Raw genomic sequence first — 27,459 nt, forward strand, 5'->3', positions numbered from 1 at the left:
CAACTTTGAGAATAGATTAACGGCGACATTTTTTTTATCGCGCGATAAGAGTCTCACTGCGTTAACGCCGCTAACGCCGTTAACGGCCCACCACTAGTCAATAAATACAAAATGAATATGCCATGTAAACACAAAAGCGATTAATCGTCTAAGATCCCTATTAAAAATAAAAGTATGTCACGTTTTCAAATGTAATCCCACGGTGTCAGCTCTAGCATTTATTTACTCTTAAACAGACACAACCTGGAACTACTGTCGAAAACTAGCAGCTAACAGCATTTCAAGCAGCTAACAGTATATTTAAATGGAAATACATCAGGTTAACTTTGACTTCCTGGTGGTTGTTCTGTTTCTTTCTCAAAGTCTCTCCTCCTCTCTTAACACCTTCAGCTCTCTGCACCTGTGTGTGTAGATCTACAGTTTAGGTCCTGTTTTTGATCTACTGCCAGAGATCAGATTTGTCCAACACACACATGCACGCACGCCTCTTTGAGGGCCATCGCTCTAGCATGTGATTTCTCTATCTTCGCCAGTAAAGGCCAAGGCACTAATTACAGAGATCATGCTCTGCTACCTACTTCTCATGAAATATACATGCTTGCTCTCAGAAATCACAGCCACATGACCCCACGCACCCCCCACCGTCTATGGGTGAAAAAAGACTGACAGCTCCATAACTCTCGGGTTGTATCAAATTATAAAGGCAGTCAGAAATAGCTGAAGATATCATTTACTTCATTTCAACTCTGATCTTTGACCTTCAGCACACACAGACACGCAAAGTGGACCAGTAGGTCCTGACTGAGAAACACTGCGGAAACACAACAAACACCATCTTTCTGGCCAAAGGCTTACAACTTACTTTTTTTAAACGCAAAACACATTTAGTTTCATACTTTTATGTTTCTACTATGAAAAATGCAACACTGCCCATCAAAACAATTTTAAGCCTCAATTTACCTGCAGGAATTGATTCTAAGATTATAAATGGTTTTTAGGGCTTTCAAGCGATTAATCCCGATTAATCGCATCCAGAATAAAGGTTTGTGTGTACATACTATGCAGTATGTCGGTGTACTGACATATTAATTTGGTATTTATAAATGCATACACAAATGAATATTTATGAAAAATATAAAATCTACACATTTATAAACTTTTAAGTATAATTTATATTAAATTATGCAATATAAATTAATACATGCAAATATTTCCTAAATATACATGTATGTGTAAGTGTGTATGTGTTTAGGGATACAAATTAATATGTACAGTACAAAGACATATATCATGTAAACACAAACTTTTATTCTAGATGCGATTAATCGCGATTAACCGCTTGACAGCGCAATTGTTTTACATTCATAAAGAAATACTTTACAAATACTTATTCAAACCGATCACTTCAGTGCTTTAAGTAGCTACTGTACTCTGTCAGAAAGACAACATTATATAATATAGATAAAAATATGGATAACAGATTATTTAAAAAAAGGATTTATCCCTACGTTTAAATTCAATGTCACTTTGTGTTATAAGAAATTTGCAAATTTCAGATATGTTGCTCCAGAATAAAAGTTTTCCGTCCAGTGGTTTAAGGACACACGGTGTATGTTTTTGTGAAAGATCACAGGCGCAGGACAGATGGGCGCACAGTGGGGATTTTATAAGTTGCTGCTACACACAGATACATACGAACACACAAAATGGCATAAATGATAGCAATAAACTAAGCAATATGCAATTAAAAATGAAAAACAACCATTACTGACGCTAACACCCTCCTACACACGAACACACAAAAAGGACGGGACCTTCTTGAGACCAATTCAGACTGTGTAATAATTCATAACATCTACAAGTTAACCCACTTATAAACAAATACATAGAGGTGAAAGAATTGAATCAACACTGTCAAATAGACCAGTAAAGAAAAACCTACGATTGTGCACGTGAAAGAGAGAGACTTTAGTTAAATCAGGTATAGTACTGAGATTGTACTGATCATCAATATGACAATTACCAATGGATCATGTTAAGGTGAAAGCTGTGCTGATGTTCAGTTTGTGTGTGTTAAATTTAGACGTCAGCTGCGGTTTCAGAGCTCAGAGGCCAGAAAACTAATTCTAGATGAAAAAACGACTTTGCTACATCACACATATTGGAAACAAAACTGTATAACTGGGAATCACCAAATTAAAATGTATTTGTGTAATTGTTGTAAATAAACAAATTCAAATTCAGAAAATGTGTCGTCGCCACTCAAATATCACATCTTTTGAAAGCCCATCCTCTTAGAAGGGGCAAAATAAATTAAACTTAAATGAAATGACATGACATGAAAATCCAAAATATGCTTTATTATGGATAAAAGTGTAAAATATAATAATGATAAAGTAATAAACCGTAGCATTTACCTATTAATTTCAATACATAGCAGACAACGGACACACTGGTGGTGGCTGCTGGGATCAAACCAGCAACCTTTTGATTTACCAGTTCAGTGGTTTAACCCACTAGACCACCATCTCCACATATTAAGATAGATTTTTTTTTAAAAGCACTCAGAAAAGCTTCTTTACATTAAAAACCCACCAATACACCCAAGCTTTCAGCTGTTGGGTTTCGCGTCATGCCTGTATTTTTGGGCTCCCTGCTATAAGCGTTGTGTTTAAATAGTGTTCACACCAAAAGTGAAGCATCGTGTTCCGCGCTCTAGTTTACTCATTAGATTATTCGCTTTTGAGTCACTCGCGCGAATAAAAACATTGTGGAACTTAAAGTGACTTCGCACATCCCTCTCAAGTCGAAATGTTTAAACATGCACACAAGACACGTTTCAAAAATTGCGCATTTGCGGCGGCCAAAGAAGCATTAGCATTTTTGCATTGACCTTGTGTGTCATTTACTTGCGCATATAATGTATTTTGCTTTCGGTGTGTCAAATCCAAATAAAAAGTATCCAAAGACCCTGTGTTGTGGGTTAGTGGCGTTGCTCATTTTAATTAGTACCAAACATTTGAAACCGTGTTTGACATCTTTTTGCACACGCTCTAATAAGTCTTAGGCCGAGCAGTTGTTCCCATATCAATTGGGGCCTCTACCCTCTGTCTAACCCTAAACAGAGAGTTTCACTAATCCATACAGTCCACACACACATGCATACACACACCATCTACAATAAAGATCTAGAGCTAAACCCATTAGAGTTCCCCTTTAACTCGAGACAAAGCCCCTCTCCCTGACCCGAAACTCCCTCTTCCATCCCAACTCACACATTTCCTGAATCACATCGGAAAAACAGATTAAAAACTTGAACTTGAGAAATTGTCATATGAATAAGAATTTCTCCTCCTCGCTGTCTTTCAAAGAGACAGACATGAGCAAATAAACAAACACTCACCCCGGTTAAGGTCTTTATGTTGTGCAGTGCATTCTGGGCCTCCAGGGCAGCTTTCCGTGTGTAGAATGTGACAAAACAGCACCCTGGGAAAACAAACGGGAAGAGAGAGAAAAAGAGAGAGAGGGGGGTAAGCATTTTAACCATGCAATAAGCCAAGTGGATTTGATCTTTTCTTTTCGTCTCACTACCTGCTGAGAGAGAAAACAATCTCACTGCTGTCATACAAATCTCTGCCAAACTACTCTGGAGAGAAGATAAGGGATAAGAAAGATAGATCCCAAAACTGATCTAACACCAGACACGACACGACAACGTGAGCGCGGTTTTTTCGCTTGTAGTCTCCGAAAGCGTGAATGCTGGAAGTGACAAAAATCACAGCCAATGAGCAAATGTTAGATGTTTAATATACAGCAATGTGGAAAAGGATTTTGGACCATGATATTTCACTGCAGGCGGTTTTTCAGCATCGTGCAACAGAAACAAGTGACTAAGAGAAGCCAAAAGACTGCTGTGTTGTATACAGTCTTTCAAAGGCAATTTACATTTCTGTATTTTTTATGTTGTTTGTATGTTTATGTGATGTGTTTAATATAATGAGTTATATTAAACCATTTTTGAGTATTCCTGTCACAGTTAACCGAGTGGATCAGGTTGTATGAGCTGGTGTTGAGTGGAGGCGGGGACTCATTTGCATATTCATACATTTGCGTATACTACAAGACCTACGTTATATAATTCTGATGATCAAAAATAAGTTGTAAGAGAATATAAATATTGGCCATAGGTGGACTTAAAAAAAAACACACAAAACAAAAAAAAACTTAATCAATCAGAACATATCTGTTTAATAGTACTAAGAGATTGTGGACCAGTATGTTACAGCAAAGACAGGCCGAAAAAGCCCATTGAGAAAAACAGTGTTGTCTTTTGACATCAAAATGATCGACCTAGATGGATTACCTTGACACTCATTCTACGCGCTCAAAACACTGTCCTTGAACAAAAAAAAGCTTTCAGTTACCTAGATATACATATGATTTTATTTTATTTTACTAACTGCCAGAGAGAGAGTCTTTTGGCAGGATAAACTAAGGCCTTGCTCGTCCCTGGCATCAGTACACTACTAACCACAGCCAAAGCAATCATTTTCCAGAGACACACACACACAGTTCTAACCAAACACAGCCATGCACATACAAACTCTCTCATTCCCGTTACTCAACGTTGACATAACTGATGGCCAAAAAGTTCGGGTCAATTAACACAAAGACTACAGGTTCAAACCCAATTGGGAGTGACCAATGAGGTAAAGTGTTATTAAGATCCCATATCTGATCAATCACCATTCTGCCTGAAGCAGAGCATTGACCCCAGGGTTGTCCGGAAGGAATTATAGTGTATTATACCGTAAGACCCCCAAAATGCTTAGCATTTGTTAACGCTGATGGACAATTTACAAACTGTCTTGTGTACTGTATATTGTATACAAAGATGGCCAGATCCTCAATGTGATTGGCTGTATTAATGTTACTTAAGGTAGTCAGGGTGCAAAGGGCTCCTAACATGTCTGTATATCCCTTTTATGATGTTACGTTTGGGGATATGGACACATAGGAAGACACATAAGAACAAAACAAACCGTGGTTGGTCGCTTTAAATGTCAATCAAAAAGATTCTTCCTGTCTAAGTAGCCGGTTCTTGGCAGGAACAAGCAGCAATGTGGACCAGATGCCGACTGTCAAAATCCTGGCAGAGCAAGAATACACAGGAGGCTGCAACTCATCTCAGCAACAAATATCTACAGACCTCCTCCATACATGGCCTCATTCATGAAGCGTTTTGCCCAAATTGTTCTCAAATGATGCATTTGTGAATGTGCTTAAAAGCATCCAATGCTTCGGTTTACATATTTCGAACTGATTGAAAATGTTGTGTGGAATTGTTAAACTCATTTAGGAATGTTAACACAAATGATATACACACAGTCGTTCTGCTCGTCGTTCGGAATGACATATGCAAGAACGGTTAATGAACTATTTTACTGCATGTATTTTATCAACGAGGCCCTGCGTGTATGACGGACAATTCCCCCGCAACGAAAGTTATGAAGGTGCGCACGAATGTTTTGTGTACGGAGACTTTAGTTAATACCACATGAGCCTTAACACTCCACAGCTACTCTGATAGTAATACTACATGAGCCCATAATATTCCATCAGTATTAAATAACACGGCAGTTAAATAACTTGGAAGGCACCGTGAAGTTGCGTAAGGCCAGTGAAGCCAAAAGTGATCATAATATGGACACATCTGAGTTTAAAAATGAAGCCGTTGTCAAACCCCCAGTTAACTCTCGCATTTATATTTTAAAAACCCAAGTTACAACATTCCTTGACAAATATACAATATTCTACAGTTCTTCTAATGAACTATATTACCAGACAGAGTTATGATTATTAATAAATCCATCCATTTATTAAAGCAGTATACTATCTCTCTGAACGCCCTGTGTTTCAATAACTTCACTACAGTAATGGGTTAATTTGGCTTTTACATTTCAGCCTTCGTTTCTAAAACACCCAGATGTCCAAAGCCATAAAAAATGTTGCCTTCAAAACAACAAGCTAATACAAAACACTCATCTCATATGTGCTTGCAGATCCGTCTCATTCTAGAGTAGTCAGCAAAAGCAAAGGAAACGCAGGCATTCTGGTCTTTAGCCGCCGTCTCATTCCTCTGCGCCGACAGTGGTTGTTTAATCATGTTGCGACACTGGAAACGTTTGACAATTCCAGGCAGCGGGGTCGGGACAGCCGGCCCCGAAGCGTTTTCCACGTTCGTATGTGGCAGGACTGCTGACATGCGGCGCAAAAGACAGTGCCGCCTCACCTGAGACGGATAAGACGGGATAAAACCGTGAGGCGTGCGACCGCCTCAAGAGCTCCGTGACCGTCCGTAATCGTGCTGAGACTCGCTGATGGGCCGACTCCATGATTTCAGTGCAGGATCGGTCCAGAGGTCTCATCTTTGGCTGATTTTGAGATTTTTTTCAGTTACGGTTAATAACGGTTAAAGCGGTGTTCAAAAGAACCACTTTTTTATTTGATTTCTGTATTTTCTGTGCACGCTTCGTAAGCACACATTATTCCAAAGAGAAAAAAAAGATTTGCCATAGTCATGTTTCATTAAAATGTAATAACTTGCTCCGCTTGGAAAATGATATCATCATCACTGATATCATCAAGGCTGTTTAAAGGCCATTATACGTCAAAAGTGGGGTAAAAATTCAACTATTTATCCTCATAATACAATATCAACATCCTCATAGCAAAAATTACAATAATTTTGTTACATTTAACAGTTTTTTGAGGAGAATATTTGCGGATATCTTATGAACCACTCTGAGCGAGTTTCATTTTGGACCTTGACAGCTCCAGTCTTCTTTTTTTGTGAAAAAAAATGTAACAGCATGGGGTTGATGTCTTTTTTTAATTGTTTCTTCTTTTAAACTATTGCTTTAAGTTTACCCGAGAGCGGTGTCCTCCACAGCTGACTCTAATCTCTAGTACGGTAGGACCATTTCTCATCCAAACGATTCCCAACATTCCCATCCTATGCCTATACCATCCTATTTTAAATCTATCATTGAATTTCCTGTTTCACTTGAAAATGTCACATTGTGCCTCTTCTTTACGTAACGGTCGTCTCGATAAACTAAAACAACTGCCAATTATTTCCAGAATCTGCTTTTGATCCGTCACAAGAGACAGACTGTCAAATGGCTCACAGGTACAGACTTAATTCCACAAACACACACATCTGTTAGAATTAATTTCAATACATTAGCATAACACGTCTGCATTTGGCCTTAGAGGACGCGCTCGCACAAACACACACATTTGGGTCGTTCCGCGCCTGGTCTACGTGTCCGGGGACTGAAAAGATGCGCACACACAAGTGCATTCATTCATCCTGTGAGCATGTAGGCGTGTGTGTGTGACGGACTTCAAAGGCACACAGGAATACATCTTTACTAAAGAACCCCAGCTGCTCAGGGCTATTTAGCCCTGGACCGCTCTCACATCGCTCAATCAACAAGGGACAGTCTGTTTCTGTGTATGTGTGTGCGCCTCGAAATTGCAGCCCGGCACTGATAAACAATTCCTGCTCTTCACCTCTGGGTGCATTTATATTCTGCGCCTTCATTCTGGCATCACACACACATGCGGGGCAGAGGGGGCAGACGATCTGTGAGGCCGTCTGTTCGGAAGCACCTCCCCGCTGATGATCGGACTATGGTGGCCAGGCAGGGACATACAGCACACGGGGTGAGACGTCCCACTTTGAATCGGCACAGCGTGTTATGGATGCGACTTTCTTCCCTAGTCTTACTCGGAAATGTCAACTTCTTTTCTGACAAAGTGCTGGTTGCCCAACATTAAAACATTCAATGCAGATTTGGCCTGAAAAAACGGCACTGGCCCATGCAAGAAATTTCTGTCATCATTCATACGCTTATGTTGTTCAAAACCTGTATATGATTCTTCAGTGAAACACAAAAGAAAATATTTGGAGAAATTTTCTGTCCATACAATGGAAGTCATGTGTTGTCTGGATTAAAAAGGTACCATTTTGCAAAAAATATATATAATTTTAAGGGACAGTTCACCCTAAATAAATACGATTCAACATTTCATGTCATCTTTAACCATTTACTCATTCTCATGTCATTCCAAATCTGAATGACTTCTGTTTCTGCAGAACACAAAAGAAGATATTCAAGGGGTGATTCGCCGGAAATTTCCTTTGTCTTTGGTGTGCTATAAGTTGCCCATACATGTATTAGACACTTAAAATTGCAAAAGTGTCGTAACAAAAGATGTATTTTATCTAGAATCGAATGCTCTCCCAGACCTGCCTGAAATGCCCCGTGTAACCACACCCCGGCAAATCTATGTCAGTTCATAACACGATTTGTAAATCTCATTGTACCGTCGCCTGCCCAGTCTGATGTTCCGAATATGAGGCGTTACTTTTCCGTGCAGTACTCGACCAATCACTACGCACTAGTGAACTGGCCTATCATAGCACACCTAGCTTCTCAGAGCGATGAGCTTTGTAAAATATCAGCGCGTTTCAGAGAGGCGGAGCAACGATACAAACATGCACGGTATGTGGAAAATACAGCGTTTTTTACCTTAAATCGTGTATACACATTGCATTAGATCTAAAGCAAACAATGATGTTCGTCTTAGCCGCGTCAAATGACCCCTTTAAGAAGAACGTTGGTAATCAAACAACCCTGTCCCCCATTGACTTCCATAGTATGGACACAAAACATCTCAAAATATCTTTTTTGTGTTCCACAGAAGAAAGACTCATATACGGGTTTTGAACTACATACATTTTTAGGATGAACTATCTTCATTTTCCCTGTTTGTCCTAAATTAATGTAAAAAATTACTAATTTTAAAAATACATAGTAACATAGTTTTGTTATCATGGCCTTCTCTATTGGATATAACATTTCCCCGACAATCCCTTCACCCAGACACCGGTTCTAGGACAAGTCCAGTTAAAAAGACATTAGTATATGTTATCTTCAGTAAGCCGCAGAGCTCCAGTTATCTAAAATTGTGTGTTCGTTGCTTTAGGACACCTCAAATGACGTCCGATTAACTGCTCACTTTTCTAAATATAATCCGTCCATTAATTGGTTATTTTCAAAGGTAAAAATATGTCCTTGTGGGAGAGGAAAAATGGAAAACCAAATACGGTCAGAGAGAAGAAACATCTTAATTGGTGGACGCCACAGGGAAAGACACTGGAAGTTAACGCTCACCCCGTGACTTTATTGAAAAATTTCCCCACAAAAACGATCCAATTTAACAGCTGGAGCCATGCACGACCTTTTCCTAAATGAAAATGGGCCAGAGTGCAGTTGAAGGTTGGCGGTGGCCATTACGGCTCGCCGGCTGTGTCAGAGGCCTTGATGAAGCGGGACCTGAGAGAAACACTCTTAACTGCCGCTAACAATACTGCAGGAACACTCATACATAACCCCCGTGTGAAAGCCAATCACACAGCTCTGACAGAAAGGCCCGACACACAACTGTGTGTGTTTGAGAGAAAGATTAGGATTTAAAGAGTAATGCTCTTGCACTTTACCCTGACTCATCTGCCAAAAGAGAGAAAGGAAATGGAATGGGCGGCACTGTAACCATGCACATGCCATCTTCCTTTTGAGTGTTAACTCTGTGGCACTCCACACAAGTGGGGCTAATGCCTACAATATAACTGTGTTACTAAACCTAGTGAGCTGCTCTGTTGTCTACCGCCTACATGGGCTCCTGTCCTTCGTGTCACAAGTAACTGTTTTGAAATGCTCTTCTGAATGAATGGACAAGCAAGACACATGCGCAGAATCTCATAATCTGGACTCGGCTGTCAGGACGCGATGTGCGGACGACCGCGGACCCTCCTGATGATGAAAATTGCGTCATACAGGGAAATCACAATGCCTGCCCAACATCGTGATGGCTGTCAGTCATTGGCGATGGATGATGTCAACGTCTATCGGCCCAACCCTAGCATGTAGCTAATTTAACTATGTAAATCTATAATCTCATGAAAATACACAGTACACAGAAATGTTGGGTAAAATTGTGCACTTTGAATTAGAATGCTTTGACTTTTATTAAATACTTGTAAATGATTTAATAATTCAAATATTTCTATGTATTTCTCTATGGTAACTCTTACAAAACATATTCAATTACAGTAACCACACTTTAAAGTCCCCATGACATGAAAATGGAAGTTTTTGATTTTTAGCATGAATATGTTAGCTTTAAGAAAATAAAGTATAATAAACTAGCGTGACTCTATGACATCATTCTGCACGCCAGCTTCTCCTCAAAATCTGTTGACCAATCAAAAGCTCTCTAGAATCTATTCTAATTATTACTTATCTTTATAAACTATTATTTAATTATTGGTTATTTTATCAGGCCAGGGGATGTCCCGTCCTAATTAATCAATGAATCAAACAAAGCTGCAAATTTCCAGGCATTTCATTGGATACTTGACTGTGGTATTAGTAGAAAACCAATTTTTTTTAACACTTTACTACAATGACCATGGTTTCACCATGATATTTGCATTAGAACTATGGTAACACGAAGGGTAATCAATTTGCCACAATATTGTGTTGTTACAAAGCAGCTATACACACATTTATTATTCTAAAAAAAGTTTACATTTCATAAGGTAAAGATTCTCAAACTTAATGTTGGTAGCTATCTTTAAGTAGAACATTGGCTTTGTAAACGTGTCTAGGATGTCTTAAAATGCTGTATGAGTAGGCAGTTTCCTAGCTTTTAGAAACAACAACTTGTAAGAAAATTAGAAGCGAGAAAACATTGTATGAAAAATTCATCAGAAACAGGAAGATATGCAGCAAAACAGGAAGTCACAAGCTAAAGATAACATGTTACAATCATGCAAAATATAACTTGTAGCAAATAAAAAAAGGAGACACACACTACCTTTGCTCTGCGGTGGGTTCTGGCTGCGATCTCGCAGTATGTTGATCTGGTAAACGGCTCCGTACGGCTCGAACAACTCCTTCAACTCTTTCTCGGACCAGGAGCGTGGGATCTGTCCCACGAACATCTTAATGGCGTCCGGATCGGGCTGGTCCGAGTGTTCCAGGGCGCCATTCATCTTCACAGCTGTACCGTTACTGCAGAGAGAGAAATCGAACGTTATTTGGAGTGTACACACATGATGCAGTTCAAAGACACTTGAGGGTAAAGGAAGAAGGTGAGCGAGACTGTTTGGTCTAAATGTTCACAGTGAGAGCAGCTGTGGGCCGGTCAGATCGACAACTGCTCCTCATTAAAGCAGGACGACACGGAGACAAAAGCTGGTTAAAATCACAACAGTGTTTTTACACCCAGCGTGTGCTATGTACATGTGTGTGGGTGTGTGTGTGTGTGTAATGTCTTGCTCACTAAGCAGGTAAACAGTCTTAATGGGACAGTAAAGAAAGACTGTGTTTTAAAGAATCTGCCAAGTTAGAAATTATTTAGACATCTGCCATTGGCTGAACAAGCAAATAGCCCCGCCCAAAAGTTAAACGCTTGGTTAGACCATTGCTTCAACAAACAAAACGTTTAGTTTTGAGGGCCGTCGTATGAAGCAATCTTATAAAATACAACTTTTCAAACCTGTACGACTTCGCCCTGCAAAACAAAAAAGAAGATAATTTGAAACAAGCTAGTCATCAAACAACAGTGGTACCATTGAATGCATTGGTTTTGTGTCCATACAATAGAAGTCAATGGGTATCGCCGTTGTTCGGTAACTAACATTCCTCAAAACCCATTGTATTTTCTGCAGGAGAAAGTCATACAGATTTGAAATGACAAGAGGACATCGTTTTCATTTGTGGGTGAACTATCCCTTTAAAATTGGTTTCAAAACTGTACATACACACACATCTGACAGGAAGGGGATTTTCTGGGGTAAATCATCAACGCCACAGTTGCTGTCAATAAAGCTTAACTTCATCTCAAAACATTCCCCTTAAACTGCTGTCTTGAATCAATACCCGAATTGAACAAGATCATGACATGATAAATACACCTAAGCTCAGTCATGTTGCAAGTCGTTTATGTGTCACCAAGATGGCCATCTTGCAAGTTCAACGAGTTCATGAGAAATTGTGTGTGCTTGTAACAGATGAAAGCAAACAAGAGTATTATTGACCCAAACACACCGTACACTTTCCCTTTCTGTGTTTACAAATGACAAAACGCGTGAATCGCGTTTGAACCAACTCCAGATCACTCTGATTCAACTTGAGGAGTTGCTTATTGAAGACCAACCCACCTGTTGGCATTACACAAAGACAAAAATAAATGAATAAACGTTTTCCTCTTTGAACACGCTTATCCGTTTTCTCACGAGACTAATTATCGCACTAAGCGTTCTGCGTGTGAGCCTACTCGCTGTACAAGCTTCTTCCTTTGGAAACCGGCATCACTCCAAGGACATATTGACATAAATTAGGCATTATTCTCTGAACACGAGAAATGGTAGTTTTCATTATTCAGTAAATTGTGCCAGTTTATCCGAATTATAAAACATGTTCTCGAGGAGTATATTTGAGGAACTCAACTAGAGGGAGGTGTTGCATTGGTGCTATTCTCTTTGGCAATAATATATATAAACTAACTGTCAGATGTCTTAACAATGCCAAACTCTTTTTCCAGTCCGCCCGGACCATTTATGCAAAACGTTTCATTACAGACCATGATGACAAGTCATGAACTCAATTTATACATTATATAGAGTAAATTATACAAATTAACATCTATTAAGTATTCAGCAGCTTGGTCTCGCCCTGAAAAGTATTAGGGAAAGAGATTATGGAGAAATAAAAAAAGAATAATGTAAATAACTCTTATAAGGGTGTTAAATATGTACATAAGGATTCAATTTGATTTAACCAATACACAGATCCTGAGGTCTTATAAAAATCATTTTTAGGTTCATACACATTCTCGGATCAGAGGTGAAACAATCCAGTCAATGGGGCGACCACAAGGCCTCCCACTTTTCCTTTTCCGCCATTTGTCATTCTATTCAAAACAACAAGGCCTAGTGTTAAACACGAGCGACAGATAAAAAGAAAAGGTTAAAGATAAAGCGAAAAGGCACAGACCTCTGCACTCGATTCATCCATCTCTTGCAGAAGGACCCTATTCTCTCGGCGGACACGTCTTTGAGCTGCTTAAAGGACATTGCTGAATGCGCCGCAGGAAAGCTGCCCCCTCGGGTCCCCACGGCAACCGCTGCTCAGCTACCCCCACCCCAATAAATCCCCTGGCGATAATAGCACCCCTCGCCACCGATCAAAAAGCAATAATGCCGAGAGAAGCGAGCATGACACTGTCGCAGGGGCCAAAAGCCAGAAACCTGACTCTGATACACATAGAGGGATGGGACTGTGAGTGTCAGGGTGTCGTGCGTGCGTGAGTGTGCGCGCGCTTGTGTGTGTCACAATTAGTAATTGTTTCGTTCGACAAGGCCTGCCTGCAGGAATACAAAGGCACAAGTCACAAGAAGCCTGTAACAGCGGGCTGCAGGACACACAAACACGCACACACTCAGGCCTAGAGTTGAGGGTCGAGAACCAGTTCATATGCAAAATCTATGTTTTCCTCATTCTAAACAGCACAGCGAAGCGATTTTAATAGCATTTCTTGAGCGTCGTTTTTTCCCACCAATATTGATGTTAGGCATTATCAAAAAAAATTCCCTGCGCTGCAAAATCTGCATCGTCACAGCAGAAGTAATGATGCCTCGGCTAAGTCCATACGTTTGAATCGAATGTGATTCATGCTGAGCAAAATAATGATGAAAAATAATACATTGGATGGAGAGCTCATATTTCTTGTGACATATTTACTGGTTGCCAGAAATAACAAATGTACAGCGTGACCGGTGTAGTCTGATTCATGAGCGAATTATCTTCTAACCAGTCGAAATAACTTAGGACTGACAACTCGATGGTCTTAAATGGCTCACACACTCGCTCGATCATTTAACATCAGACTTGTAACATAAATTGCAATTTCTACTGCTTATGTCTGACTCAACATGAACACATCATCACTGTTTCGCTGCACTTTGTGAGGTCTAAATGCCATTTGAGCATCCAGCCCAACAGAGTTAAGGTCCGTTCAAACTAAAAAACAGTGAATATAATAATTATAAAGTTATACATTTAAAAAAACAGCGTAGCTTGTATTATATATAGAGCAGCAATAATGTTGGGATCACTTTCAGATTGATTTTTTTCTGCTGATGAACGAAAAACCATTGCCATGAAAGCAAAATAATGATGACAAATGATACGTAGAAAAAATAAGAGCTCATCCATCTTTGTGACATCCTTACTGGTTGCGCACAATAACAAATATACAGTGTGGTTTGATTCATCATTAAATAATCTTCAAAATAACAAAATTTACTTAGAACTCAGTGGTCTTAATGTCAAGTTGAACGAATTTCAACTTTTACTCGCAGCACAGCTCATAAATAGCCGAGTTTCCATCCAAAGTTGAGAATTTAGCTTATGCGCAAAATTCCTTATAAACTTTAGAAAAACTAAGAGAAGAATATAATACTATAATATAATCATTTTCTTGTATAATAATTACTTGCACAAGCCGAAGCAACACAATAAATGCAATGCTTTTGTGTATGCCTGCTGTTTGGGAAATCCAGTCTAACTTTCAGTGCCGCGCTTTTTAAAACCATTCCTGAGGGTATATACACAAAGATGCGTTCCGTGTGAACGGCCCCATACTATGTTTCCTTTGAGCTTGTGTGCTGGATTTTTCATATTTTAGAAGTGTGAGCCCTTTAAAGCTGATTGTTTCATTATTCTGCACCTAAAGTATGAAACCAAAATTCCGTTCGAGAACTCCAGGGCTATTCACGATAAAAAGGCAAATATATTTATAAAAATCGTCCAAAATGTATGAAAATACCTGTTCAAACCACAACTGAGGCACGATACTATTGCAGTGATTTTTCTTGCCGTTTAGTAATAATGAATATTGAACATAACGTTGAACAAACCACCCGCTGCTGTGGACGTTAATATGATCGTTGAGTAATCTTTCGATTTTTCATTTTGGGTGTGAACAGGCCTTTACAGAGGCTTAACCACTCGCATGAGTTTTGGAGTTTGCCCAAGCAATGGCACCCAGGCAAATCTTTTTCGAAAAAGAATTGCTTCAGCAATTTTGCAGTGTAGAGTAGTGAGGATGAATTATCTAGTGCTTCTGCAAAATCTTTAAGGAAGTGGAACTGGATACACTGTAGAACAAAAATCATTCAATCCTTTACAGTCCCCGTCCCAACAGAGGCCTAAGAAGAGATGCAACAGTGTAAATACATTGGCCTTTATTTAGACCATCTTTCTTCAACTCTTCTATGATGACGAGGTAGAAAAAGCAACAAAGTGAAAATAAAAGTGCTTCTGTGTGTATATATATATGTGTGTGTGTGTGTGTGTATGTGTGTGAGTGAGTGAATGTAAATCCTGAGGCTCAGATTAAGTTGTCAAGAGGATCTACTCCTGCCATAACATTCTCTATCTCTCTCCCTCTCTCATTCCATCCACTTCTCTCTCAATTTGAGTCAATTGTCTGCCTTAATGGCTTAACTAGACCTTCCATCAGCCCGGGCTCCTCTTAAGGTGTCTGTGCTGATGTAAGGAATTCTGAAACACACACACTCACTCGTGTACTTACAGTAAAAACCAGCACAACAACAATACTGCAAGAGAAGTAATCATTTGTTCTTAGAAAACCTGCCTTGTTGCATAAAGAATATATCCTAAGTTATGGTTGGAGTCACAGTTACGGCTAGACTGAGGTAATTTGGAGCATTACATCCTTGATAAAGGTTATTTAAACTGTAAATCAAGTTGTCGTGCACAATGGGAAACGTCCCACTAACCATTATAAATGCTTTCAGAAATGATGGCAGCAATACAAAAGAATACAATAAAAATACCAATGTTTCATTTATAATTTTGTGTGGTTGCTATGGCAAGAATCGCTCGCATTAAGTGGAAAACTTGCATAACAGATATGGACGATATAATGATATAAAAGAATTTCACCTTTCAGCATTGAAACCTATAGAGTTGTATAAAGCATTATCACCAGCTGTTTTTAATGACTGCTACTGATTCATGGCTGTATGCTATCTTGAGTTAAAGTCCCCCTGAAGCCATTCATTTCATTCCTTACAAATCATCTTTGATCACCAAAATGACATATTTAACGTTTTTTGTCTGTGAAAATAATCTTTTCATGCTTAAAAGCAGCTTCAATGTAAATTCGAAGGTGCCGTTTTAAGGCAAAATGCTCAGCAACGGCCAAAAAACGAAACTACCTAAGACTGTGTAAACTCTAGACTGCAAATGTGGCGGAGTTTTGCGCAGGCAAGCATTACAGTACGGGACCGATATGAGTGTAAGTAAATGATGACAGAATTTTCATTTCTGGGTGAGCTACCCCTTTAATAATAATCCATTCTTTAAGAACAATAATTATAGTTTGTCTTGACACATTAATAAAGCACATGCACAAGTGCATTCCCAGGTGTGCATATATTGAACAGTGATAAACATCCAAAAAGAATTTAGTACTGAATGTTTCCTAAAGTATATTTGCATACAGTTAAAGATTAAAATAGATCATTTCTAGCTTTCTTTGAATAAAAGGTTTAAAACGAAAATATGCGTGCCTTTGTTAAATATATACAATTATAACAGATAGTATAATGTGGTCATCTCAAAGTACAGTACAAAGTGACAAAGCCGAAATGAAATCCAAGAAAGTAATTCGGATACCGAATCCCTCCTCCATCCAATCCTCGCACATAAACTAGCTGACAGGCAGCTGGTGGAAGTTGCAAACCTGTAATTTCCTCCATTAAAAAACGAGCACAGCTGACAAGTGTGTGTGTATAAGCAGGAGGGAGAAAAAGTGATTTTTATTTATTTTTTTCAATCACATCTTCAGTACAAGTTAACACTCGCCTGTCTGGCAGCTCCGGTGTCTCGTATCTCCACCTGCCTCTCTCGCTGGCGACAGGTGATGCTTTAATTCCACTCATCAGTTAAGCTTTATGATCCTAATTAATCTCATTGGACATAAAAATAAGGCGTTCTGCTCCGAGCTCGGAAAAATACGCAATCCATCCACACTTAATAAGGAAGATTTATCTCTGTTTCTCCATGGTTCATCTCTCGCTTTATTCCTCTGTCTCTTTTTCATCAAGTCATAATTTGGGGCTTGTCAATCATATTCGTGATGGCGAAACCATCCGCTGAGTGACTCTGTATGCTGAATGTCCCTTTTAGTGACAAATCTGTGCTATAATCATTTAAGTGGGAAACAGTTTGTTCAGCAATTCCTTTTAGCAGGTAGGGGCTGCGTCTCGAAATGTAATAAGCTTCCCACCTAGACGGCATTTTTAGCATCATCAGCCAGAATGTTGGGCATCGTAGGAATGTTTTATTTATTTATGTATTCATTATGGCATAACATGGTCTTTTATGTATAACACATTTTGATGAGAAATGCATTTTGGGTAGGCTTGTTCAAGCATTTACGTCATTCACATTTTCGAGCATCAATAGGCATGTTTAATGTAAAAATTAGTGGTTGACCGATATATATTTTTCAATGGTCGTACAGATAACGATATTAAAGAGGGGCCTATATAACACAAATGCAAATACAGTAAATGAGAGTCATACAGGAAATTGGTGAAACTAAATGAACAATTATTCTGTATTGCATCGCTAGTTAAGTAGCATGTAGCTTAGCATAAAACATGAAAGACTTGAAACCATAAAAAAAGGTGCACACATGACATTATGTTCATCTCGGGCAGATAAATGAGGTTAAATATAAATAAAATACATAATAAAATAAATGCTGGTTATATATCCGAGTGGCCATTTTTAAGAGCTAAATGCTAGTGTGCTATCTAGCGACCGAATGCATCAATATTTAAAAAATTCCAAATATCAATAATAATAATATTAATGCCTAAAATATGATACCTTTTAACACACATAATGCCAAAAACCGCTGTCTATGTAGGCCGCTCACAAGATTTTGAGATGCAGCCAATGAAAAGCAGTTGTCCTTTACAATGTCCTGACCAAGATTAGTGAATCTAACCACACACATACTGACAAAATCTCACACACCAAGGTCAGACACACAGCACGACTCCAGGAAGACATTTCCTGTTATCACGTTCATCAACTGTCAGAGACGTCAAACACCGGCTATATTTAGAAAAAAAACATCTAGGAAAAAACGTTTCCTGTAAACAAAGTCAGCAGACAAGAAAGAAAACAACAAAATATAAAATAGGAAACCATTATTTTTCAAGGTCTAAGATACTAGTCTAAGAAAAACATACCATCTTAACTATGAAGAGTGACATAGATTGGTGTGTGTGTGTGTGGGCATGTGTGAGATGTACAAAACTGTTCTGTTAATCACTCCACTTGTTAAAAGTGTGAAGGGGGGTGGGTGCTATAGAAGTTTTCATGGTAACTATGGAAACGCGAGGTGCTGATGTGATAAATGTCACACTTGCTAATGAAGCAGCGAGCTGGAGAGATGCCGTCTTTCAGCGCTAACGAGGAGGAGATGCACGCACAAGTTGCCATAAAAAACACAATAATAACTTGTTTTAGTGAGAAGCATTTTAAACTGCTCATAAAAAATGACATTTCTTTTTACAATGACAACTCCACCGGAGCGCATGGCGATACATTTTACTCGAAAATGGAATAGTTAATATGGAAAAAGAATTACTGGACTCTGAACGATTTTATTAATGTTTTCATTACTGGTAAACCTAAGAGAACCGTTTTTAATTACTATGCACAGTCGTACTATGCACCAAGTGTCAAAGTGTGTCGTTTCGAACGAATAAAAAAACATGCAAAATCATTCATTCTTCCTCTCGCTTTTCGTAAGACAAAACTTATATTAACCTATTACTTTTTCAACTTATAAAATCAACCCGTTTGATGTCAAATATTTTTAAGTTTTAAGAAATGCAAATGCATACTTTAAAGAAAGGCTCGTAAAAATGAAGCATAATGTACTTTATTAATAGCATTCATTTTATAAGAACATTATTTGTATTTACTTCTTAATTTAATTTTAGATTTTTTGTACTATTACCATGCTCTGCATTACACTGTGTTTTGAGGCTAATGGAAATGGCACATAACATTTTTTTATAATATCCTTGCAGAGAACTGCACTTTCAGGCATTCTTTTTTTAAGGGCACTTACACAATATAAAGCTACGCTACATCAGCGAAAGCGGCAAATCTATTGTTTCCAGTGGGGATGACATGATACAGTTGATAACACAAACTGTTTGTGAAAGTCATGCAGTCATTTTAACCAGCAAATACTTTAAAATGGCGTTTATTAAACAATAAAAAAGCTCTGACAGGACAGAAATCCAATCGCTGCATTCCTACTTGCTTTCTAACTTGTCGCCTACACTCTGTAATTCTAATGCGAGACATATGCTAATTTATGATACTCATGCATGACATTTATGAGGCAATAAAATAAACAAACAAATGAAAGTAATTAATAGCTCTAATATTAAACAAATAACATTAGTTAGACTTATTTAACCATTGTAATAGCTTTACTAAATGTGTTCTCTCCATATAACACACACATTAATAATCCTATGGAGCTACACATTTAGCGCACAAGTTCGTTACTTTAAACGTAGACACGTGGCAGGTGGGTGCAAAAAGGGAGCGATGCGGTCGCAACGCACATAGGGTGCGATGCGCGCATCGAGATGGAGATCGTCTAACCTTTCAGAGTGCCGCAGACACAGCGGGACATTTGACTAGATAGCGTGTTCTAGGCGCGAAATATGAATTGCATCTACAGCATGCATGTACACAGGGTTCTCATCCTCTTTTAGAGAGCTGAAACAAAGCAGCCATGTCTCCTCACAAATGTTTATGGAATCAAGTGCTTAAGAGGAAAAGTGCTCCTCAAATGACACTAGACACACTACGCTCATAAATGTGCCGCTCCGCACACATACACACTTTTGCTGCTGAAAGCGGCTTTAGTGGAAATCTGAGGCAACAGTGTGACAGGATTGCCAAAATCTTGCCAACAACATCCCTGTTTTTATTGCCCTACTGTTGCTATGGAAACAGGGTGGAGCAGGGGAAACGGGACTGATGATGCTGCAAAAGTCACTCCGAATATCTCCAAAAGACACACACAGGATGCTCCGGAATGGCAATTGTTCAATACTGTAGGGGTTTGAGTTAGGTATCAGCATCCATGTTAAAGGGATACTTCACCCAAAAATGAAAATTCTGTCATCATTTACTCACCTTCAAGTTGTTCGAAATCTGAATAAATTTCTTTGTTCGAACACAGAGATTTTTGGAAGAATGTTCATAACTAAATAGATCTTGCCCCCCCATTGACTCCCACAGTAGGAAAAAATATTTTATCATTATTTTTGTTCTATTAACACTAAAGAAGCCATTTTGAAGAATGTAGGACAGTTCTAGGGCACCTTTGACTACCATTGTATTTTTTCCTACTATGGGAGGCAATGGGGGGCAATGGGGGTCTGGTAATAAGCATTCTTCCAAATATAAACGATATTCATATTTTAATCTATTTTCTAAATCTATTTATACTGATTTCGAACAACTTGAAGATGAGTAATTTTTGGTTGAAGTATCCCTTTAAGGTGTGTGTGTGTGTGCTTGCATGTGGCTGGCGGGCAGACAGCAGGTGCAGAAAGTGGAGACATGAGAAGCAATCATAATGACCATGAGTTGGACCATCATCAAACTTCGACAAGTCAGCACATCATGGCCTGTGGCTCACCTACGCGCCTGTGTGTTTGTGCGTGTGAACATCTGGTCAGCGGGTCCTTCATCTGACAACTCCCCATCTGCCCACCTGCCTCCCTTGCAATTCTTCTCTCTCATCGTTGGAGAGATGAACTTCTCGAAACTTAGAGGTTCATACCATTCTTATTTCTACCTTCAGATTCATTTACCAGCATGATACATAAGTAAAATGCAATAAATTGTCTTTGGTTGGATGCAAAAAGGTAAAGTGAATGAATACCCACAAATATTTGAATTGCATTTACCGAATGGCCAAAAGTGATGTCCGCAGGGTATAATGCTCGCTCAGGTTCGATGAAATCATCAAACTATGAGAGAAAAATACTATATTTTTAAGGAATTTATTGGAAAACATTGGTGGTTAAAAAGTGAATATGGGTTCTACTATGTAAAATCTGTAAACAAATATACAAAAATGGAAAGGGAAAGAAAAACTCACTAGAAATCAAGCACAGACTGACTAAAAATAGCCCCTACATTTTTATTAAAGCTAAGTTTAAGTTTATACCCCAGGTACAATTGTGCAAAGTGAATACAAAGTTTTTAATATTTTAATTATACAGTATATTTATCTTTAATATGATATTTGATGAAATCATTCTTGACCAGGATTGTATATGCTGTCCAATAGTAGTCAGATTATACAAGCATTAAGATAAATCAGCCTCACAAAATCAGAAGTCAGCTATCAGCAGGCCCACAAAGAATCGGCATTCACGGAACCCATCCTTTGTGTAGAATGTGTCTCATTATTGGTTTCGATCGCAAATGCCTAGTTAAATGTGCTACTAATGTGCATAAGTGTTTGTACGACAAACAGAATTTTAATTGATTCAATACAAACGGTTTACAAAAGAATGGTATCGTATCGCCTAGCATGAACCGAGGATGAATTACAGCATTTACCCTTCTCTACCATGTTTACCCTTCTCTAAAGCGCTCTTCTCTAAACAGAGAAAGGAGAAGATTCTTTGTGGAGAACAGTACCGATTGCCGAGCACAAAAGAAAACATTAGATTTGCTCCATTGACGCGAACGGTTAAATTACTCCTGCTTGTGAACTAAACCACAATGCATGCCTTCAATCGCCTGCGAACCGTCGAACAGATGAGCTGTCTTTCCTCTGCGGGGGAATGTGCACCGCTGCCTTTGTTTGCTCGCGTCGTCTTCTCTGCAGGTGCTCCGACTCCAAGGACATTCAGACCCTTCCAGACGCCTTAATTAGACATCCTTAAAGCTCAGTCCTAACTTTATCACAGCTCGCTAAATACGACACGCTGCTAAAGCTAGCGTTTAAAAAACCAAGTGCAAACCATGTTGGTTTAATTTAAAAAACGTCAATAAACAAAATGAACAAAGCCTTGCCCATGCTGTTCGGTAGCATGTATTTCCCTCGGTGTCGTAGCTGCATCAGGCCGGTGAGTCACGGTAAGATTAGCCAAAGCCGCGAGCTAGTCTTTCACGGCCCTTTTGTTCCTTCCTCCATCTGCTTTTAATTCTTTTCGTCTGTCATCAGTGCCGGGAAGCATTTCGACAATATCTTGCATCTTAGATCGTCAAACGACAAAATGACGCAAAGATGGACGCTAACTGTCAGTCAACATCTGCCCGAGTTGCAACGTAGCACAAACTTTCAAGCGCGGCTAGCTGCACGTCCCTGGTTGGAGATTGTAAAAAACAAACATGAGTCCTCCCATAATGTCATGTATTAGGGAGGTGTGTAGAAACGCGCACAAGTTTCATTAGGGCACGTTAGGGGGAGGCGTTCGTTTTCATTACGGTTTATGGGATGGAAAAACACCGCAATTAACATCCCAACAGATGGCGGAGAGTGTGCGTCAAGTGCGTCTATCTTTCAAGTTCTCCTTCGCAAGAACCACCTCCGTGTTTTCACGCTTCTTTGCGAGAACAGAGTGATACTGACAGAAGAGGAAACGGGGGAAAGAAAGGGAAAGAAATGCGCACGAAGGCACAGGAAAGCAACGAAAACATGGGAGTCAATAAAATAAACAGCGGCGAGCAAGCTTGAAGTGATTGGGCTCTGGCGAGCCTGAGTTGGCCAAATTATTCCAGCGAGGACATAAACATTGCACACACACACACATACACGCTATGACCCAACGAGAATGAAAGTGCTCTGAACATTTGGCTTCAGAGGCCATGGCTGAAAAGCACCATATGCTGACAATATGTTAGATGGGAACCAAGAGCTAACACACACACATTATTGCTTATCAGAGCAAGGGTTGTCACACTTATTAAATAATTGTCTAATCGTAATAGTTTGACCTAACTGCAATTGCAATTATTTCCGATGAACGCAATTATTGTGCACCTTTAGAAGACACAAGAGGGATCTTGTAATGTCTGCTGCACCTTTATATCCACCATCCCTTCCTGTTCCATTCAAATGACATTTATCCATTGTTGGAGTTGTATCGGTTCTGTTTGTTTATACCTCCGCAAAACGAATGCAACGCTCTCTCCATCACTCATTCCCCATCACTTTTATCACACCCTTAAAGAATGACACTCTTTGTAGTGTGTATGTGTGTGATAAGCACACCAGATGTGTGCCTACACTTTCTCTTTGTATACGAGTCGGCGATAAGCGCCTGTGCGTGATATAGGTGCGTGTTCGCGGTGTTTGCTCTTTATCCACGGCCCGGTGCGTATGAAAGGAGTAGAGCGAGCGCGCACGTCTAAGCGCCACATTGATCTTACACTCGCAGAGAATTCAGACAGCCGCATTAGAATGCAACATCAGAGACTGAACTGAACGCAGACTGCAGATTACATCCCCTCATAGACGGCGTGCTATATGTTAGCTTGTGTGTGTGTGATACAGACCTCGAGGGTCTATATATAGTCATTTATTCCATTATAATCCCATTATCTTGTTAACAGAGCGGACGAGAGCCAACTCGCCAGACTAAACATTTTGCAGGCCTATATCTCTTACACGAGACAGTGTTTGTGTCAGCGTTGTAGCACGCAGGCAATATACAAGTCTTGTCGACAGTTAGACGGAGGGGAGGAACCAGAGGATAATGGCGAGAGAAGTGAAAACAAAAGGCTTTAACATAAGCAATAAGTTGTTTTTAGGATACTTCTTGATTTTATAGATTGGGATTTGCATATTTCAAGGATGTTACAGTATGTGATGGTTTTCCCTGTTCAATTTGATATGGATACTATAATAAGAAACACTGATAATGATTTACTATAGTGTAATGTAACAAGGGGTGACATGATATACTGTACCAATGATAACCGTGATATTTGTCATATCTCCTGTTTATTGATAACTTGAAAATATCATAAATCCTTTACACATTAAGACACAATCATCACAAACTGTCTCTCTCTCTCTGATCCTTACAATTGAATTTTAAATGTGAAAAAGAAGAAAACACAAAATAAACCAAATTAAAGATGATTGACATGAATTGCATTATACAGTATGTATAACACATTTAAAAAGATATCACTATTATACCGTCACTGTGAATTTTTCCGGTCGTGATAACCGCAATGTAAAAAATCTTATACTAAAATGTTAACATTTTTAGACTATAAAGGGCTGATTTTATCTTTACAGATTTGACTGGATTGTTTGCTATATTATTGGTTAATTCCCTCATATCAGCAGAAATGTCATTCAAAAGAAATGTTGAATGACTTGTTTATGTTTATGAGGTCATTCAGAATTTATGGAGTGAAAGTGCGAGATATAAGAACTGCAGTGGGCTAGAAGGGAGTGAGAGGAAAAAAGAGGAGAAAAGAAGGAAGAGGAGAACGATTCATGGATTAATCCGCTAGACAGATCACAGCATTTCTGCTTCTGTCGGCTCTGTCCTCCTAAATGTTTCATAAACCTTATTCTATATGTGTGTGTGTATTCCAAGGAGAGATCTCTATTAGACTGAATCATTTCTCTACAGAGTGCCCACAAATCTCACGCTTATTTGAGCTTGTAGCGCATTCGACATCAAAGTGAAGAATGCAAATGCGTGCTTATTTGTGTGTTTGTGCGCTCTCTGGCCTGCTTATTGTGCTCATAATTAAGCGTGCTGTGTGCTAAGTGAAGGTCTATAAATTGGCGTCTTGGCCCTGGACTGAAGGTCAGGCACCTGTATGGGGGTATTGATTAGGATCAAGCTGTTTCACTAGCTCTATTGAATTATAAACTTAAATGTAAATACAATCCTGGCAGCTTGCTCTAAGCACCGCTGTCTGTGCGTGGCCGTGTGCATTACGGACAGCCCGTGCGCACTTATGTCCGATGATGATAAGGGCATCTTCATTAATATTGTATCAGTTCAAACGGCTGTTGGCAGTTATTCACAATCACACACACCTGCACGCAATGACAAGGAGATGAACAAAAGGTTGGGTGGAAAAGGCAGATGTGGACGAGAGTGGGACAGATGGGTCTAAAAAGAAGATAAAACAAAGGTCTTTCCAGCCAGATGTGCGTGTGTGAGAGAAGACGGGCGTGGGAAATGATGAACGGATTGGGATAGAGTGCTGTAGAGATGGACTGATCAATGGTATTGATCAGGGATCACTTTGTTAAAAGTAGTTAACACACAATCTGACCATGGGCAATCTGTAAAAATGTCGTTAGGTTTTCCCTGCAAGACATCTTGCAGATTTGGCTGGTAATAATTATGCTACGTTGTTGTAAGGCCCTCCCTTGTGTAAGGTTCATTCCTTTGTGCCCCCCAAAAAACCTACCCAGGGGGGCCCGACCCCCAGTTTGAAACCACTGAACTAGACACACATTAACTGATCACACAAGACTGAAAAAATGATCTACAAACAAAGCCAAGCTGCCATCTCAAAACTCCCTGAACAGCCAATAAGAAGTGTCTATCCGTTCTCTCCGACCAATCAACACCAAGGATCGATCTGTCCCTCCTCCCTTTTGCGTTCCGCCACATTAAATTGACCTCCACCCTGTACTTCACAGTACCGTCAATCAATGACTACATTTCCCCTGAGTGTCTCATCCGACGCTCAGGATGACAGGAGCATCTCCACTCATAGACAGAGGGAGCTTGAGTAAATCAGCTTTGACTTTCAGATCAGTCGAGGAGTCCAGGGCCAAAGAAAAACAGAGATTGATGAAGTGATTACCCAGATGTCTATGGCTGCTTTCAGTATCACGGATCTTTAAGCAAATTTCCAGCTACGCGCCGTAAGTACAATTCGCTCCACATGCGCGACGGCATTACTCAAACTTTACGCGTGCCATCTCCGGGGGTAACTGTGGGGACCGGCTCCATGATGACAGATGTGCTCTGTCACCCTTTAAATTGAATAATGCTAAGTGTCCCGCTCAATTACCGACCTTCTAATCTCTACGAAGTCTGTGTGTATGTGTGAGAGAATGAAACAATGTAAGAATGGGTTTGCCTACGCTACAGCTATGTTTAAGACACGTTGCGTGCCTCTAGTATGAATGACTGTACGTGTTGTAGCTCCATTCCAAACTATAGTTGGCCCCAGTTTTACTTCATAAGTTCACTAACTTGAAATGCATAACAATTCCGCACCAGACAAAGTGTTGCTTATAAACGAAGAGCACAAGAGGAACAAATATTTTCAATAAATTATATTGCAACATGGTGAAGCCAAGTTTAGGGAAAACAGTTAATATTTTATTAGATTGAACCATTTTTATTGATACTAGTCAATATTTATAGTTGACATTTCTCTCCAAAACAAAAATTGATTGATTCAGCAATCACAAAAAGAATATTTTCTTTATATTTTGGAACGATACATTTAAAGGCACAGTTCACAAAAAAATCATCATTTATTTACCATCATGTCATTTAAAACCTGTACATGACTCTATCATCTCTGGAACACAAAAGAAGACATTAAGAGAGATGTTTTATTGCTTTTGTGCCCATACAATAGAAGTCAACGTTCTACAAAATATCTCTATTTCTGCAGATGAAAAAGCAATACAGGATGGAAATAACACAAGGGTCAGTAAATAATGAAATCATTTTGAGTTTTGTGTAAACTATCCCTTTAAGCTGACCAAACATGTTGTATACAGGCTTAAAAGTCAGCATTGGAACGGGGCTTGGTTGGACTCGAAAATGTACCCTCCTAAAGCGAGATGTTTATTTGTCTAAACGTGTAGCTCGCAAACGCACAAAAATACACACACATACTTTGACAGAGGTCCGGGAGGCTGTCCGCTCCTTTTAGCGTCTGCAAGTGTGTGGAAATGTGCGGAAAGGTCAGAAACCTGTTGGACTATATGCATGTGCGTTTATGCTAGTGTGTGTGTTTGTGCAAAGGTCAGCTTCCTAAAACTGCCACTCAACAGGGGTGTTGACTGAAGCCCAGCTTGCATCCAGGGGTAAAGGTTACACTTTAACACCCCAAAGGAGTAAAGTTTATGATGTTCCGCTTTGCAATATAAATACAATTGTAGTCTCTGCAGCGGAGCTTTGTTTATCCATTAAATTTGTAAGTTGAGGGTGGTTAT

At 39.3% G+C, this 27,459-nt stretch overlaps 1 protein-coding gene across 28 annotated transcripts in view; it reads right to left on the bottom strand.

Annotated features, from left to right (window-relative positions):
• celf2 (cugbp, Elav-like family member 2) overlaps nt 1-27,459 on the bottom strand; it is a 140,572-nt gene that overhangs the window by 37,405 nt on the left and 75,708 nt on the right. For 27 of the 28 annotated variants that reach the window (XM_056749297.1, XM_056749283.1, XM_056749271.1 and 24 more), the window contains 2 exons: nt 10,951-11,147; nt 3,404-3,486 (listed from right to left, as the gene is read on the bottom strand). In XM_056749297.1, coding sequence (XP_056605275.1) covers nt 3,404-3,486; nt 10,951-11,147 — 280 coding nt within the window. Of the gene's footprint in view, nt 1-3,403; nt 3,487-10,950; nt 11,148-13,133; nt 13,250-27,459 lie in introns of those variants that run through there. The other variant, XM_056749275.1, reaches the window with a different exon arrangement.

This window comes from Triplophysa dalaica, chromosome 5 (genome assembly GCF_015846415.1).
Source record: "Triplophysa dalaica isolate WHDGS20190420 chromosome 5, ASM1584641v1, whole genome shotgun sequence".
Taxonomy (NCBI): Eukaryota; Metazoa; Chordata; class Actinopteri; order Cypriniformes; family Nemacheilidae; genus Triplophysa; species Triplophysa dalaica.